Source organism: Dipodomys spectabilis, unplaced genomic scaffold, assembly GCF_019054845.1.
Source record: "Dipodomys spectabilis isolate Male_0828 unplaced genomic scaffold, ASM1905484v1 ptg000394l, whole genome shotgun sequence".
NCBI lineage: Eukaryota > Metazoa > Chordata > Mammalia > Rodentia > Heteromyidae > Dipodomys > Dipodomys spectabilis.
Window position 1 is genome coordinate 1,030,525 of NW_024871071.1, and position 17,548 is coordinate 1,048,072.

The following is a 17,548-nucleotide window of genomic DNA, read 5'->3' on the forward strand; positions in this document are numbered from 1 at the left end:
TCAGCTGAAGGGGATATGAGATATGACTTTGATCTAGGCCTGTAAAGGGGGGAACCCCAAGAACCCCTTAGCAGAGATTGGGCCCAAAGAATTCTCCATGAACTATTGCTTGTGCCTGCTGCACAACCCTCGCTTCTGTGAGTTTACTTATCAAGGGGTATGTGACACAGAACTGACCAGTGATTTGACTGGATTAGAGATGGGCAAGTGGCCCACATTCCAGAATGGGCAGACCGGCCCAAGTATACATCCAGTCTGGGAGGTTTGGTGAAACCATGAGAGAAACTCTCTTCCAAAGTTGCTCAGTTGCTGGGCAGCTGAAGATTGCTCCAAGGACATGTCTTTCCTGAGAGGAAATACAACCTAAAGGACAGAAGAGCTGAGGGATGGACTGAGGCTCTTAGGACAACGGTGGAAATTCTGGTGGCCTGCTTTACCCCTGGACTTCACTGCTCCACCATCTAATCCTTTTAGTCTTGACTTGGGTTTCTATCTTGAAACTACACAAGAGTACTAGCTAAATACCCCAGTCCACTTTGACTAGCTTAGCCAAACTTGTGTGGTCCAGACAAGACACAGTCATCCCAGGAGGGTTTCTATTTCCTATTATCCTTCTTCTAATAGGTAATTGATTTTTTTTTACCCACAAAATTTAAGCCCCACTTTGACTAGCTTAACCAAAATTGTGTGGTCCAGACAAGATACAGTCATCCCAGGAGGGTTTCTATTTCCCATTATCCCTCTTCTAATAACTAATTGATTTTTTACCCACAAAATTTAAGCCCCAAGAGCATAAAATCAGATTCTGCCCACTCATATAGTTGCTCTTTGCACAAATTTTTTAATTAGTATGCATTCATATGACCCCCTTTACTTAAAACAGGAAAATTATTTCTTCACAGATAGCTAGGTGAAAAGATTCATGTAAACACCTGGCCAAGAAAAGTATTAATTGTAGGCTGTGGATGTGGACCTAAGATTCCCACATGACTGGCTATTCCAACTACAGTCCACCAACCTGAGAACTGCTTAAAAATTAAAACTCCTAAGCTCTACCCAGTCCAATGACATCAAAATATGCAGGAATTGAGCCCAAAATACATACGCAGCTGATTTTTATCAACTGCAAGGAACACAGATGCCTGAAACATCCCCAGGGAGCCTGGGGTAAAGCCTAGTCTTGAGATATCTCCACAACTCCCTCGTGATTCTGACCTACAGCCCAGGCTGACAGTGTGATTCTGTGTCACTTACCCACAGCATCATGAGTAGCCTTCATCCCTTCTCTGAAGGCATTGGCAAAATAAACCAGTGCCCCACCAGCTGCACCCCCTTTCTGCACTCAGAAATTCAAGTGGTGCTTTCAGTTTGTTGAAGCATCATCCAATGTTCCAGAGAAGCAGATTACACAATGAACTCCAATGCATTTTGGGCCCAGATCCAATTTATCTCAACAAAGGAGGAAAGAGAAGCCCTTGTTCTCTGCATCCAAATAGTACTGGAGGCATATGAAGCCAGCGGCCCGGAAAGATCAAAACAGTCACTCAGCACTGAGTATTTGAGGGGATGCTTTTCAACTTCTAGAAATAGGCTTTTTGTTTTGTTTTGTTTTTATGGCTTATTTGTTTTTGTTCTGGTTAGGGCCATTTCTTTTTCGAGACTCAAGGAATGACACAGCAATGATGTATCAAAGAGAAAAATGTTCACACCAACCTTCTAAAAACTGGTTCAGAAAAACAAGTGGCAGTAAAAATAAATGAAGGCGTAGGATCAATGATGACCATTTGTGCATGAATAATCTCAAGGAGACTAGTTTTGGCAAATGGGAGGAGAACAGGAAGAAGAAAAAGAACTGGTTCCAATAATAAAACTCTGCTAAAGAAACTGCCTGTGTTTACTCACTCACTGGGGCCACCTGAGGAAAAGCTGATGGTTTATTTTAGCAAATCCTAGAACTGGATTGGGAAACTGGGAGCAGAGAGGATCTCACATGATTCCGTAAATACCCAGTACCTCAGCCACCCTCACCCCCTAAGAAAGTGGCAAACGAGTTAAATACAGACCTGTGGGGTTCCCAGGGTTAATGATGCAGAGCACCTTGGGGTCACAGTGGTCTTTGGCCTCCCGCACTGCCCGCCGGAGCTCATTCACATTGAGTGCCCATTTGTTCTCCTCATCTAGGTAGTAGTTCACTTGGATGGCATCAAGCTCAGAGATGACAGCTGAGTAGAGGGGATACTGAGGGATTGGGATCATCACTCCTGTCCGTGACTTGCCACCACCAGAGACGAGGATCTTCAAGATTGTCTGCAATGAAGAAGTCACTGCTAGAGGGTTCTTTGCCCCTCTTCCAACCTTTGGAAACTGAGAACCACACAAATGTGATCAGTCTGAACCTCAGCCTTTCACCTGAAAGTTGTTTCACATCCCTGAGTCTGTTTCCTCATTTGTAAAATAAGGGCTGCTCTAAGAATAAGCGAAGTAGAACATTATAATGTTCTTGGCAGAGTGTGTGGCATTCAGTTGAACACTCAGTACTTGTTAGTATTTTTAATACTTCAGAAACAGAAGTCCTGAAACCACTCTTTCTCAGCATTAGTCTAACCTCAGCCTGAAAAGGTGCCTTATCTATAAACATCAGTTGCCCATGGTTGGAAAGACCTGGGAATACAGTTGAAATGAGATGAAATACCCATTCACTGCCACCAGATGGCGATTTGACCTGTTTTCAAAGCTATGCAGGGTTTGTGGGATTCCTGAGAATCCAAGCTGTGAGAAACCAGTGGGGTGTTGGTGGAGGTGGTAATAATTCTTTGAGTTAATAAGCCAAAACCCTCTGTAGGGAGAAGCCTCATCTTACACGTGGGCAGAAGTCCTATTTCAGGATGCTCAGTTTCTTGTTAGAAGGTCACCAACTCAAGGGAAAAAGGATAAAAAAGCACAGCAATGATGAACCCCAAGATAGAGACACAAGAGGTTTTATCTTTGTTGCTGTTCTTTCTAATGTACTTAAAATGTACTATGTGATTTTGTTTTGTTTGTTTCTTTGTATGTTCTTCCCCCATGGTACAACCCCTGTTGTCACTGTATTTGACTCTGGTGTCCTGCATCTTGTATATACATTTTTCTAATTTGGGGAGGGGAAGAGAAATAACAAAATGCTGAAATAAGGATACAGGATGACCCATTGTAACAATGAGATATACAAGACAGTATGTTGAAAACAAACTTTACAACTTTTTTTTGGGGGGGGGTGTAGTTGGGGAGGTGGGGAAGAAAGGGATGGTAGAGGAAAAATAAAGGAGGATGTAGCAATGGAAATGGACTCATTACCTTGCTCATGTAACTGTAACCCCTCTCTGTACAGTATCTTTACAATTATATATATATATATACACACACAGTACAGCAATGGAGCTCACTGGATGTTGATGAACGTGAACTCTATAACTTGTAGGTGGAGACAGGAGGGACTGGGAAAGAATAAGAGAACAGAAGACACTGTATGAAAGGCAATGTACTTATTAACTAACTCATGTAATTGTAATATATAATTGTAATTTGTAATAACAATAAATTAATTTTAAAAATTAGTAGAAAAGAGATTTTTTTTAAAAAGGTCACAAGATTGCAAAATGCAATGAAAATTTTCACTAAATCTTATGACTCCCTTTTCTCCTCCAGGACCTAGCCAATACTCTGCTTCTCAGGGAATGGAGAGGGGGCTTAACAGTAGAAGAAATGGAAGGTGCTGTCATTGGGGGCTGGAGTTTCAACATCAGAATCCCAAATGTCACAAGAATGGCACAAAGCTGATCAGCTATTTAATATCTCTGAGCCTGTTCTTATGAGCCCATGTAAGAGTTTAATGTATTTATGTGAATGGCTTTGGGGAAAGGAACCAAGTACTCAACATCAAAAATAGGAGTCTTTGAGGTCAGGAGACAAACATAACTCTAATCAGGAGAGGATCAGATAGTACATGGCTCCCTGAATAGAGAGACTAAATGAGTTAACAGCACCTAGCACTGGACTAAGCCCTAGGGAGGAAGCTGACTAAAGGAATGGAAGGATGTATATAGCTCAGTGGTAGAACACTTGCCTATCAGGGAGAGAATTGGGATTCCATTCTAGCACTGAAAGAGGGGTGGGGGGTAGAGGGGAGAAAGGAAAAGGAATAGAGAAGAGAGGAGAGAAGGGACATTGGAGAGGGGAGGGTGCACAGGGGAAAGGCAAGGAGAGGGGAGAGAGCACAACAGGTTTCCCAAGTCCAGGATTTTAGACTCCTGGAACAAATAACCACTGACATTAGTCTCCCTACCAATCCATGGCTGACCCCCAATTCAGAACCACCTCTTCTCTCAATCCTTAATGCTCCCTCACATCCCTTATGAGGCTCTTCCTAGCCAGGCCAAAGTTTAAACTTAAGAATATTGAGTCATGTAAACAGAGCGCAGTGGCTCATGCTTGTAATCCTAGCTACTCAGGAGACTGAGATCTGAGGATCGTGGTTCAAAGCCAGCCCGGGCAGGAAAGTCTGTGAAACTCTTATCTCCAATAAACCACCAGAAAACCGGAAGTGGTGCTGTAGCTCATGTGGTAGAGCGCTAGACTTGAGCTGAAGAGCTGAGGGACAGTGCTCAGGCCCAGAGTTCAAGGCTCACAACCAACAAAAATAAAATAATTCCCCAAAGTTCTTAGGACAATGACACAAATCCTGAGCATGCCCTCAGCCCCGGCAGGGCTCAGCCATCATCTGCCTCCACAGCCCTGTTTCTGTATTTGTCTCTCACTGCATGTCCTGTCACTTTCCTCCTGTCTTTCTACTTCCAAATGCTATGCTTCCTCCAGCTCACATTGATCTTCAGCTCAGAACACACCCCTTTCTCCAGTCTTCCAAGTTCCCTCTGTATCTGAGCCTTGCTTGGAAAAGCCTTCCTGACCCCCTCCTACCATACAGAGTCACTGCTGCTCCTTCTTATGGCACTTCCTCCTCTTCCAGGTAGAAGAGAAACTGAAAACTAGTGATGTGATGTTTATTTCTATGACATTAATAGTCATCTGCTCAGCACTAGTGTATAAGCAGAGCCTAAATGACATGTTTGGTTGTGGAAGACTTCTCTAGCACCTGGCACAGTGCCTGGCAGAGGAGGAACTCCAGCACTCGCTGAGTGACAGAGAGGCCAAAGGGCAGCCTTAAGTGTCCTACGATCCCTCTCCACTACCTGCTGGTATGTACTCTGGAGGGAAGTCAAGGCTGCAGTAGTAATCTGGTTTATGAAGTCTAAAAGGTCAGTACTATAAGCTATCGGGACAGAAAGACCAGTCTCCATGCCAACTGTCTCCCTGACAGCCAGCTAAATATTTAGACCTTCACATACAAGGCTGTTCTTCATGTGAGTAAACAGAAGGTAAGAATGGATCACACCCACACATACAGAAATGCCATCACTAGCTCCAGTGGTCAGGTAAATGTTGTCTGGGTCCGCAGGCACGCCACCATCTCTCCTAGTGATATAGGCTGCCACATCTTCACGGATGCAGTTGACACCCTGGCTAGCACTGTAAGATCCTGTAAAACAGCAAAAGAGCAAGTAGAGTCAGGGTGTCTGGATCTGTAGAGTCAGCAGGGGAAGAATGGTTGGGGTTGTTTAAAGTGGGGCCAAACTCCCACTGTTCTGGGCCTTATAACTGTGTCAAGCATCTCAGCTATACATCCATCCAACACGTTTTGTCCATCCATCCACCCTGTCAATATTTACTGAATACCTACTAGGGTAAGCACTAGTTAAGTGATACTTTAAGCGCTGGCTTCTTTACCTCTTTACCTCCCATTACATCAAACACAACTAAGGCCAAATCCCTCCTCTGCCTCTCCTCTGGGGCTTCTAAAAGTCTTAGGTCCATAGGGTCTTTGAGAAGCATCGTTGTTCTCTGGGTTGAACACAGGCATCAGGAGAAAAAGGAACAGGGAGAACAGGACTTTGGACTATGGGCTGCTCTCTTCTAGCCTGGGCACACAAGACACTGGCCCACAGCCCATTCAGACTGGCAGGCAGAAAGGCAAGGGGCACTGGCACTTGCCAGTGAGGGATACTACAAGGGTAGTACCCAGAGAGAAGGATGGCAATGCAACCACAGCCACACAGGTAAGCACAGGGCCCTCAATAGAGAGAGCAGAGAAGGTTCAGGGGAGGGGCAGGGAGAGAATGTGGTTAGGGGAGGGGAGGGGGCAATCCCTGGCTGAGCAAACCACAAAATTCCCCATCTTATGTTTGGTCTCACATTTCGAAACTTTAAAGCACGTGTCCTAAGAATGCTTTATGAACAACTGGTTTCCTCAGGGTGAGGCAAGTTGGATTCTGTGTGTAGGCACTGGGATAAGGAGTGGGACAAAAATAAACACAGGAAAGAAAATGAGATGAGAACAAAGGACTAGAGGCCCAGGGGTTGGAAATCCATCTTGGCAGGGGAGGAAGAGAAAATATCATTTTCACATCAAGGGGACAAGTTCCAGGACCTCCTCTGTGGGGCCCTCTGGGGCCTGGTGTTCTGCCAGAAAGCAGGTGCTGGTGTGGGCTCTCTCTTGCCAGTGTGTACTGGCAAGCAAAGAAGATTGAAGGAAGCCACAAAAGAGAGTCACAGGGATCCTGGCCACTTCCCTTTCCCCACAAGTCACAGTCACCATGGTTGGGGGCCACAGAAAGGCTGAAAATTGGAGCCAAGCTGAGCACTACATGGCCTCTCAGCCTCAAAGCTAAGGTAATCACTTGCTTATATCTTGCCTAGCTATAAATCCCAAACCCAGTAAAATGAAGTATCCAATTCCCACAGACTTAGAGCACAAGGATCACAATGAGAAGATTTCTTTGTATACACTCTATGCACCAGTTACCCCCTACATATAGACACGCAGACCCTGATACTCTCCCTCTCCCTCCCCTCCCACCCCCTCCTCTCGCCTACCCTCCTCTCTCCAGGTACAACCCTCTGTTCAAAGATAGGGCCAGATCAGATACCCATGTCCATTTCATACCCTGGGAACCCCGTGAGTTGGGGCCTTACCCAAACTGTTCCCGCCACAAGCCTGTAGGATCCGTCGAGCTCGTTTTTTAGCATCTTCTGGGAAGTTGGGGCTGTCTAGCAGGTTTGGGTAGGTGCAGAGCGCCATCACCTAAGGGAGCAGGTATAGGCTGAACCCTTTGTACTCCTACTCCAGGGTGGGTGGGACACAAAGGACACTAGGAATGATGGGTTAATGAAAACTCCCAAACCATGGCTATAGCAAGCCTCTCCACCAGGGCTGAGCCCATCAGGGCCTAGGGAGAGCAGAACATCAAGCTCTGTGGGAAAGCATTTTCAATACCAAGAGCCAGCAGACACTATGACCAGGGCCTAGGGACCAAGAATGAGCTGCCACATGAAGAAGCAAAGAAGAGAGCCAGGCTGCCACAAAGCTGCTGGTCTCAACTTGTCCATAAAGGATAGTAAGCTCAGACATTTAAGGTCTTAAGAAACAGAGGCCTTCAGATCAGACTCTAGGACTAGTGAGAGCAAAGCCCAGCTAACAGGAACATAGCTACAAAACCCCTGAAGACCATGGCTGAGACCCTCTCACCCCAGATTCCCCCTCTGTTCTCTTCCTCACCCCCTTTCTCATGCTTAAATCCTGGGACATCTTTCTTATCTCTGTGACAGAAAATCACCCTAAGCTCACAAATTAGGAGGATTAAGCAAGGACATGTGCAAAGGTACCAGCAAAGCCCAGCTCACCAGGCAAGTCTCAGCTGGCAGCTGAGCCAGGTGTACCCAAGGAGGGTGGGGGTGGAGTTCTTGGCTCACAGCTCTGACACCAGCCAGGTGACTTTCCAGCCTTTCTTTCTCTGCACAATGAACAACAGTGTGGTCTGCCCTCTGCCCTCAGGGGCACTTATGAAAATAATAGGAAACACTTGGAGGCTGGAAGTGAAAGCACCCTACAGGAAAGTCAAGGTTTGCTATGACCTTTGGCAGGACTGGATTTGAGGAAGGGTTTGACAGACAGTAAAGGCTAAGTTTTGTTTTGGTGCCTGTTTCTGCCAGAGCCCCAGGCACATGCACGTGTGAAGCCTCTGCTGAGTATTTAGCCCCTCCCCTCCACAGCCAGTGCCTGGACCCTTTGCCCTTCCCTCCTGCCTCCCTCTCTCTGGCACAGCCATTATTTGCTCTCCTCCCTTCCCTGTTTGGTCTGTTCAATTTCCCCATGGTGGGGACTTTGATATCCATGGGCAGCTGGCATGCTCTGAAGGTCAGCAGTAGTGAACACAGGACATTCCTTAAACCACTATCAGCTTTGGGTGTTTTCTTCCATTTACCGAGTCTACTCCCTCAGGTCTATAGGCTGTGTAGGTTGTGGCCTCCCAGCCCCTGCCAGCTCTCTGCCCCCCCCTCAAGGGTGGGGCAGGATTATTCCACCTCTGCAATGGGAGGCACAGGTAGAGAAAAGGGGAGTGGAATGCCCAATACTCAATTTCATTGGCTGTCCTAGCTTGTGAGCCTTAACCACACACAGGACTACGTATTTGTCTAAAACAGGCCCAGTAAAAGCTTTCTATAGCTTTCGGTAGCTTTGTTGAGGCTGCCTGCGGTATTCCCCTAGCCTGTTTTCCTTCTCTCCAAGTTCACCAAACCAGAGTTTCGGCTCATGCAGCGCTCTTGTGGTGTTCAAATTGAAACCTAGGAACCAGCTTTCTGGTGAGTGAGCTGGCCTGGAGTGAGGCAGCCAGGAGAGCAGCAGATGACAATGTTGCCACAGCCTGAAGTTCCTGCAGTCTGAAAGGTAGCCTCAGTAGTCCTCCACGGCAGTCCTCCAGGGAATTGTTTGCCTAAAACAGCCAACTTGAAACCTGGGGGTCTCTTGGAGAATGTGGTGTCACCACTCTCACACCACCTTTCAGCCCACTGGGACTGCGGTTTTTCTGTCTAGCTGCTGACTACCTAATAAGCACCCTCTCTAACCATGCCAGGTTCTTGCACTGCAGAAGAGTCTTCTTGTGACTTTCCTACATCAAAGCAACTCCAAAACAAGTTTAGGAATTTTTGACAACCTTGGAAGCTAAGGGAGAAAACTAGAGGACATCATAGATCAGTGAATGGGGCTGTTACTTCAACAGCACCTCTCTGAGGGATTCTGGTGCCTGCTATATCTGAAGAAGCCGGGTATACAAGGAGACAGAGGCTGATCCCACAAGCTATGCTCGCCCTTCCCAAGGGCTGGCTCACCTGTCGGAGAAAGGTGATAGGCTGCTGGCCCATAGCGTGGGCATCTCCAATATTAGCACGGATGACTTCAGTAAATGGTTTCTTGATACCCTAAGTAGAAAGAAGGCAACAGGTGGTTATTTAAAGGTTCTCACACCCTGGATTCCTGAGGTTAAGCAGTGTTCTCACAAGTTATTAATATGCAGCCCTATTTTGAGACTTATAAATTGTCAAGTCTTTGACATGCCTGGTCCCATTTAACCATCACAAATACCCAGGATGAAGTAGTGTTTATCACATCCTACAGATAAGAAAACTGAGGCTGCAAAAAGCTAAGCAAACATTATGTAACTGATAAAATATAAGTGCTATGATTTGAACCCAAGAAGATTGGGGTCTCAAGATTATCCTTAATCACTATGCTCCATGGCCTACCACTTTCCTGAAAAGCAGGAAAAACTTTTTTGGGTAACTAGGGTTCCTTTGAGACAGTGACAGGTCTACATCTGTCCCCTCACAGAACATCAAAAAGAAGGCTGTGCAGGGTGGTATATGGTGAGGCATGGTTGCTTAGGAGGCCTGGAGTTGGGGTGGCTGAGGAGTGAAATCCTGCCTGGAAAACAGACTAAAAGCAAAAGGGATGGGGATTTAACTTAGGTGGAGAGTATTTGCCTAACAAATGGGAGGCCCCAAGTTCAAACTTTTTGCCAGTATAAAAAAAAAACCAAAACCAAAAACAAAAGGCTTTGGGGCAAATGTAACAGAGTAACAGGGTAGCAAGAGTCAGCAGTGAAAGACCTCAGACTCCCTATCTTGCCCTTGCCCCTTGCCCCAAACATAGCCCGACTGCAGCAGCTTAAGCAAATAGCCTGATACACCGAGTAGTTCTCCCTGCTCTCCAGAAAATACTCATCCACCAGAAACTCTCAGTTATTCTTTTGCAGTCCTGGCTTTGAAGAACATGGACTATGGGCTGATTTTCACATTTTTATTAAAAGCATCAGAGATGAGAGTAAAGAGCAAAATTGAGGCCACTGGCTGCCTGAGCAATGTGTTTTGCTCAGAAAAGGATCACAGTGAGGACTTTAGAGACCCATGGATGCCCCTAGGAGGTAATTGTAAGACATCTCAGTTGCTGTAAAGGCAAAAATGAGGTTGACAGAAGGCTATAGAATTACAGAAACATGGGAAATACATACAGCTAAATTATAAATCCAAAATTAGCTCCTAGAGGAACTGAGCTAACAGGTTATAGGACCTCCCAGGGTGGCTGAAAGAATAATCTGAGCTAAAAATGTGAAAGAAGAAACAAGAGATGGCAGTCCCAAGGAGTAACCCTAGTAAAAAGGCCTGACTGACCGACCACCTTTCTTTCCTTTATGTTTGGCAAATACAGGGGCTTGAACTCAGGGCCTTGAGTTCAGGTTCACCTCCTGACTGGAGCCCTGCCTCCAGTCATGCATTTTTCTGGTTAATTGGAGATGGACTCCCTTAGACTTTTCTGCCTGGCTGTCTTTGAACCATGATTCGTATATCTCAGCCTCCTGAGTAGCTAGGATTGTAGGCATGAGCCGCTAACACCCAGCTGACCACTTTTCCATCTCTAGTTGCTCTTGCCTAAAAGGTACACTTAAAGACACAATTCTATAATTTTGATATGTTTACAATTATATATATGTATATATGTAAACATATATGTTTATGTTATATTTTTGTGGTACTAGGGTTTGAACTCTGGACATTGGGTTGGAGGACAAACATTCTACTGCTTGAACCATGGTACCAATACTGGGGCTTGAACTCATGGTCTAATGCTTTTGCTCTTTTTTGCTTTTCATTCATTGGTAGCACTCTTTATCACTTGAGACACACCTCTGAATTAGCTTTTTAATTTTTTTTGGGGGGGAGGGGCAAGACAGTCTCTTGGACTTTTCATGTGGGCTGGCTTTGAACCATGATTCTCAAGCCTGTGGGCTTGGTTAAGGGAGTAGATAGGCACCCAGCTCTGCTCTGATTGATTGATTGATTGATTGATTGGTTGGTTGGTTGATTTATGTCTCTGTGCATGTGCTGGTTGTAGGGTTGAGCTCAGGGCATGGGTGCTGTCCCTGATATTTTTGTTGAAGGCTAGTGCTCTACCATTTAAGCCACAGCCTTTGGGTGGCTAATTGAAAGTAAGAGTCTCATGGACTGCTTGGACTGGCTTTGCACTGCAATCCACACCTCTCTGTTTCTTGGGTAGCTAGGTTTATAGGCCTGAGCTACTAGTGCCCAGAAACCTCTGGGTTTATTTTGAGATGGAATCTCACTTTTTGTTTAGGCTGGCCTAGATGATTTTGGGGGGAGGGGCGGACTGGGCGCACAGGTCTGGTCTGGAAGCATAATCCTCCTGAAGTCAACCTCCTTCATAGTTGGAATGAGCCACTGGTACTTGACTGAAACTGATTTTTCATTATTTCTTTCACACAATGCATGAATAAAAAGCAACTTTAGAACATTGCTGTTTAAAAATCAGTAATATACACCTTAAGTAAAAACCAGTGGGTTTGAGAGACAAAAGCAGCTATGAAACAAATTTTTATGACCCTAGTTAGCCACTCCTAAATGAGAAGGTATTGTGGGCTAAGGAAAACAGCCCAGAAATAGCCTTGGATCTTCATAAATAGGGTTTAAGCCTTTGAACGTTATGTATCTTGTGAGTAGGAAGGTCCTTGAAAGCCTCTTATATTGAGCTTTTAAGGGGTGGACAGCATGGAGAAAGATTCCTAGGAAATCAACAGCAGCCAACAAATGCACACTACACTGGGCTAGGCTGCGGGGTTGAGACACCCTGGAGAGACTCATGCTGCAGGTGTGGGGCCCTAGGACTGCTTATCCCATAGGCAGGGAGGTTATCCAAGTTGTAACACACCTCTTGGCACTGGCCTGGGCCCTTGCTGTAGGGCCCTTCATTAGTCTGACTAAGTCACCCCAGGCTACAGGCCCATAGCTGAACACAGGTGATTTATGTGGAGGGGCAAAGCCCATTTTTTAGTAAGGAATAAATGTGTCACATCTGTGAGGGCGAGGAACCAACACACAGCTGCGGGCTCTGGGCTCAGGCCCTAGGCCAACCCAATACAGGAAGAGAATAATGCCTGAAACAGAGCCCTGGATGTTCTTTTCCTGTCTTCCCACCCCCTGGCACTGCTAGGCAAATTCAATTCATATCCTGTCAACACAGAGCCTGGGAACACTGGCATCTCCTTTCTTGGGTCGCAGTATCTACTGGTCCCCGACAATCTGCTGTGATGGATGAGCTGGGGGACAGGAAACTGGCTCCCTTGAATAGGCAAGGCAACCAGCCTACCCAGCCAAGAGCAATCAACTCAGGGGAGACTGTTCTGGGCAAGCTCCTACATCCAAGCACACAAAGTCTACTTAATGGGAAATACCAAGTAGCCCTGGGAAGACTCCTGCTCCTAGTAACTCCTCTAGGACTGGTAGGTATACCCAATGGTGATATCTCCCCCAGCCTAGCCCTGCCTCCTAAGGCCAGGTCAGAATGACTGAAAAACACATAGCATCCTCATAAACCAGGATGCTCTTACACCATGCTAGAACCCACTTGCCTAATGCATCTGTATACATCCCATCCTGAAATGCCTTCCAGTAGGGTTCTGAAGAAAAGTCTTCCCCAGAAGGTCTACCTTTCCACCATTTTGGCTCAGCAGGAGTCAGCTGAGAAGCCCCATAGGCAGAAGATGGCATATTTCAGAGGATATTAGTGAGAAGACAAAAGACTTATCAGCCAGATACCATAATACAATCCTACTTAGGAAGCTAAAACTAGGTTGATCACAGTTCAAGGCCAGCCCAAGAAGAAAAGTTCAAGAGACACTGTTGCTCTCTCAACCCATAGCTAGGTGCAGTGGTATGTAACTGTCATCAAGGCTGTGGGAGGCTGAGATTGGGAAGGTCACAGTTGCAGAAAAAGTCCACAAGATTTCATCACAGTGGAAGCTGGACATAGAGGCGTAAGTCTGTGGTTCCAGCAATAATGGGAAGCCTAATGTAGAAGATCATGGCTTAGGTGGGAAGATCTAAGTGGGAAACAAGACTCTGTCTCAAAAATAATCAACAATGTCAGGTGCCAGTGGCTCACACCCGTAGTCCTACCTATTCAAAGAAGCTGAGATCTGAGGTTCAGTTCAAAGCCAGACTAGACAGGAAAATCTGTGAGACTCTTATCTCCAATTTACCACCAAAAAGCTGAAAGTGGAGCTGTAGCTTAAATGGCAGAGTGCCAACCCAGGTGCCCAGATCCTGAGTTCAAGTCCCAATAGCAGCACATGCACGTATACACACACACACACACACACACACACACACACACACACACACACACACACACACACACACAGCTGGCACCTGAGTTGTGGCTCAAATGGTAGAACACTAGCCTTCAGTGAAAAAGCTAAGTGAGAGATCAAGGCTCTCAGTTCAAGACCCACTACCAGCACAAAACAAAAACACACCCCCAAAAGAAAAACCATAAAACAAATACAGTATGTGCTATGATCTAACCTGTATGGGAAATGTATCTTAAATAGATCTTAAATATTCTCACTCCTCTCCCCTCCCCCTTACCCAAAGTAATTTGATAATGGATACATAACTCACCATGACAGTCATTTCATAATGCATACATCAAATCATCATGTTGCACATATTGAACATATGCAATTTGGGAGGTGGGGGGTAGGCACACACTGGTCCTGAGGCTTGAACTCAGGGCCTGAGCACTGTTCCTGAGCTTCTTTTGCTCAAGGCTAGCACTCTACCACTAGAGCAACAGCTCCACTTCTGGGGAGGGGGCGGGGGTTGGTAGTTTATTGGCAATAAAAGAGTCTCACAGACTTTCCTGCCCAGACTAGCTTCAAACTGCATCCTCATATCTCAGCGTCCTGAGTAGCTAGGATAACAGGCATGAGCCATGAATATATGCAATTTTTATGTGTTAATTATTCTTCAATAAACCTACAGGGAAAAACAAGAACTAAACAGTTTCTTTGTACAGGGATGACTCTTGTCATTTCACAAGACGTACAGGTAGGATGTTTACTCCCCAAAGAACCTCCCATTTGTTCAACAAATACTCCCAATACAGGAAATAAAAAAGGAAAGGAAACCAAAACAATTATGTACAGATAACCCATACCCTGATAATAAGAAAAGAAAGTGGTTAGCAGGGGTTGGGAAAGAGGTCTGACTGGCTCCAGAAAGAGGTCTGACTGGCTCCAGAAACACTGTGTGAAAGGCCCAACTCCAGATCCCAAGTAGGCAATGGATGAGATTAAGGCAGACAGGAAGTTGTACAGAGAGCTCCATAAAGAGGTTACAGAAGCAAAATCCAATCTGAACCCATAGCCCTGACTTAGAAAAGGAAACAGGCTCACCACACCATCTAGCTCTTTTTTGTGTGTGTGTGTGCCGGTCGTGGGGCCTGAACTCAAGGCCTGGACACGGTCCCTCAGCTCAAGGTGAGTACTCTACCACTTGAGCCACAGTGCCACTTCTGGCTTTTTCTGCTTATGTGGTCCTGAGGAATCGAACTCATGCATGCAAGGCAAGCGCTCTACCCTGAGCCACCACCATCTAGCTCTGAGATAATAAGAATCTGTGTGACAGTATACATGCTTATAACTGACAAATTAGGTGAGAGCTCAAGGGACAAGTTTCCTAAGTCCTAAGCAGTGAGGGATGGGAACAGGCCCCCTGAAAATGAGGTCTGTAAGACAACAAGGCCAAGATTTGTTAGGCAGAAGTAGGGGTGAAAGTTTAGTGATCTACAAACCAGATCATTTATGACAGCAAGGCTGAGGGCCCACACAGGAAAAGCAAGCCCTGCAGCATGTTCCCAGTCCCAGAGAGGATCAGAAAATAGAAAAGAGCTGGGGGTGTGGCTCTGTAGTGAAGAATCTGCTTAGCAAGTACAAGAATCTGAGTTCAAGTCCCAGTACTGGGAAAAAAAGGGAGGGAGGGAGGCGGGAGGGGGGAGGGGGGAGGGGGGCAGGGTCACAGGAAACTCCTAGTCCCAGGCACTGGACTGACAGGTTTAGTAACCTATTGTCCAATCCAGCCCCTGCCCCAGGGATTCAGGTATTCCATCACCTGGGAAGCAGGGGCTTCACCCTTCCCCACCCTGAAGACAAGATGCCAGACCTTATATGGACATACTCAGATACAAGTTCAGGTACAAGCAGAACTTTTCCATTTAGGGAAGATACACCTCAACCTTCCATATAGGGAAATCTTAGAGGCTACTCAGAGGCTGGTGTTTCAAGCCATTTAGGGAGGTAATCAAGGCAGAATCAGAGCATTCTCAATGCAAAGCGTTCCTAAGGCTATGACATCTGCATTTCTCTGAAGCAGGGCTGGGAAGGTGGCTCAGTGGTAGAGCGCTTGCCTTGCATGCATAAGGCCCTGGGTTCAATTCCTTAGCACCACATAAGCAGAAAAAGCCAGAAGAGGCGCTATGACTCGAGTGGTAGAGCGCTAGCCTTGAGCTGAAGAGGTGAGGGACAGCGCCCAGGCCCAGAGTTCAGGCCCCATGACTGAAAAAAAAAATCTTCTCTGAAGTGGAACTCTCCTAGCTCACCTTGAGCTAAACATCTGCATTCAATGAATGGCCTCTCTTACCTATAGGCTTTTCAACACTGGGTGGAGAAATCCCTCCACACACAAAAGGCACCAGGATGGCTATAAGAAGTCACTTAGACCCATCCTCTATACTTCACTTGGACTCACCACACACAGCTTATTATTATACTGCTAGAACAAGGAAAACCATGCCTCAGTCTTCACCTTTGCCAAGCCCCAGATCCTTCCCCCAATAAAGCAAGGGAAAAAGTAGGTTAAGAACTGTCAGATCTTTCCAAATTCCTTTAATTGCAGCTTATTTTTAAGTGCTGCTCCCAATGAACACTAGGATCTGAACAATTAAGACAGGTTCCCTGAGCTGGGAATGTGGCTTAGTGGTAGAGTGCTTGCCTAGCACGCATGAAGTCCTGGGTTCAATTCCTCAGTACCACATAAACAGAAAAGGCCGGAAGTGGTGCTGTGGCTCAAGTGGTAGAGTGCTAGCATTGTACCAAAAGGAGCTCAGGGACAGTGCCCAGGCCCTGAGTTCAAGCCCCAGGACTGGAAAAAAAAAATTGCCCCCCCTCCCGCCCTTGAGTTGCTCTAAGAAGAAACAAGACTCTCTAAGAACAAACAGCTTGGGCTGGAGGAGATAGTGCTCCCTTACACTCGTTAGCTGCCTCCTCCTCCTTTCTTCCTTCAGGCTCATCTGTCACAAGAGCAGAAAGGATAAGGAGTAAGTCCTTCTAGTACCTCAAGTACCAGAACCACATATCCAGCCACATGTCAGCCAAACAATCCATACCATTTGCAGAGCACCTGCTGAAATAATTCTATATGGCAACACAAAGGTCCTAGTACTACCAGGGCCCCACAACACTTTCAGAAATATAAAGCTTAGGGCAGAGAATCCTGGGCCAGCCAGACTACATACACACTAGGGAAACCAAGGCGTAGAGAAGATATGGAATTTATCTTGTCACCCTTCTAGTCCATCTCATTTTTACCAAATCATACCCTTAGAACACTTGCCCAACTCTGATCACTACACATCAAAACAGACACAGAAAAACCAAAGCAAGACAAAAATTAATTAATTAACAAAAAGAAATGATTAGCCGGGTGCCGGTGGCTCACACCTGTAATCCTAGCTACTCAGGAGGCTGAGATCTAGTGACAGTAATTCAAACCCAGCCCTTATAAAAAGTCTCTCACAAACCACATGCTGGTGGCTCACACCTATAATCCTAGCTACTTAGCATGTTGAGATCTGAAGGATCAGGACTCTGAAGCCAGTCTAGACAGGAAAGCCATTTTATCTTCAATTAACCACCAAAAAAAAGCAGGAAGTGGAGCTGTGGCTCAAAATGGTAGAGTGCTATCTTTGAGCAAAAAAGCTCAGAGTAAAATACCAATACTGGATGCCATCTTGGCATCTTAATAGAAGTCAATAGAAGATGGGGACTTTCTGAGAAATCTAGAGGTGAGAGAAGACATTCTTTGGATTGAAAATGTGTCATGAGTTGTTAAGCTCCAGGAAGACTCTAGATAATGGGTCCCAATTGCCCCTGATTGTTCCCCTGGATAGTTTCCTTTACTTATGTGTAACAAATTGGTTAGGATAGTTTCCTTTATGTGTAACAAATTGGTTAGGAAAGTATCCTCATCGAGTTTGCTCTGGCCTACA

At 45.8% G+C, this 17,548-nt stretch overlaps 1 protein-coding gene across 2 annotated transcripts in view; it reads right to left on the reverse strand.

Annotated features, from left to right (window-relative positions):
- Nucleotides 1–17,548, reverse strand: part of Gpt2 (glutamic--pyruvic transaminase 2) — a 38,960-nt gene that overhangs the window by 17,775 nt on the left and 3,637 nt on the right. For both annotated transcript variants that reach the window (XM_042667376.1, XM_042667375.1), the window contains exons 3-6: nt 9,262–9,351; nt 7,066–7,174; nt 5,439–5,572; nt 2,064–2,307 (exon numbers count right to left, since the gene is read on the reverse strand). In XM_042667376.1, coding sequence (XP_042523310.1) covers nt 2,064–2,307; nt 5,439–5,572; nt 7,066–7,174; nt 9,262–9,351 — 577 coding nt within the window. The remainder of the gene's footprint in view (nt 1–2,063; nt 2,308–5,438; nt 5,573–7,065; nt 7,175–9,261; nt 9,352–17,548) is intronic.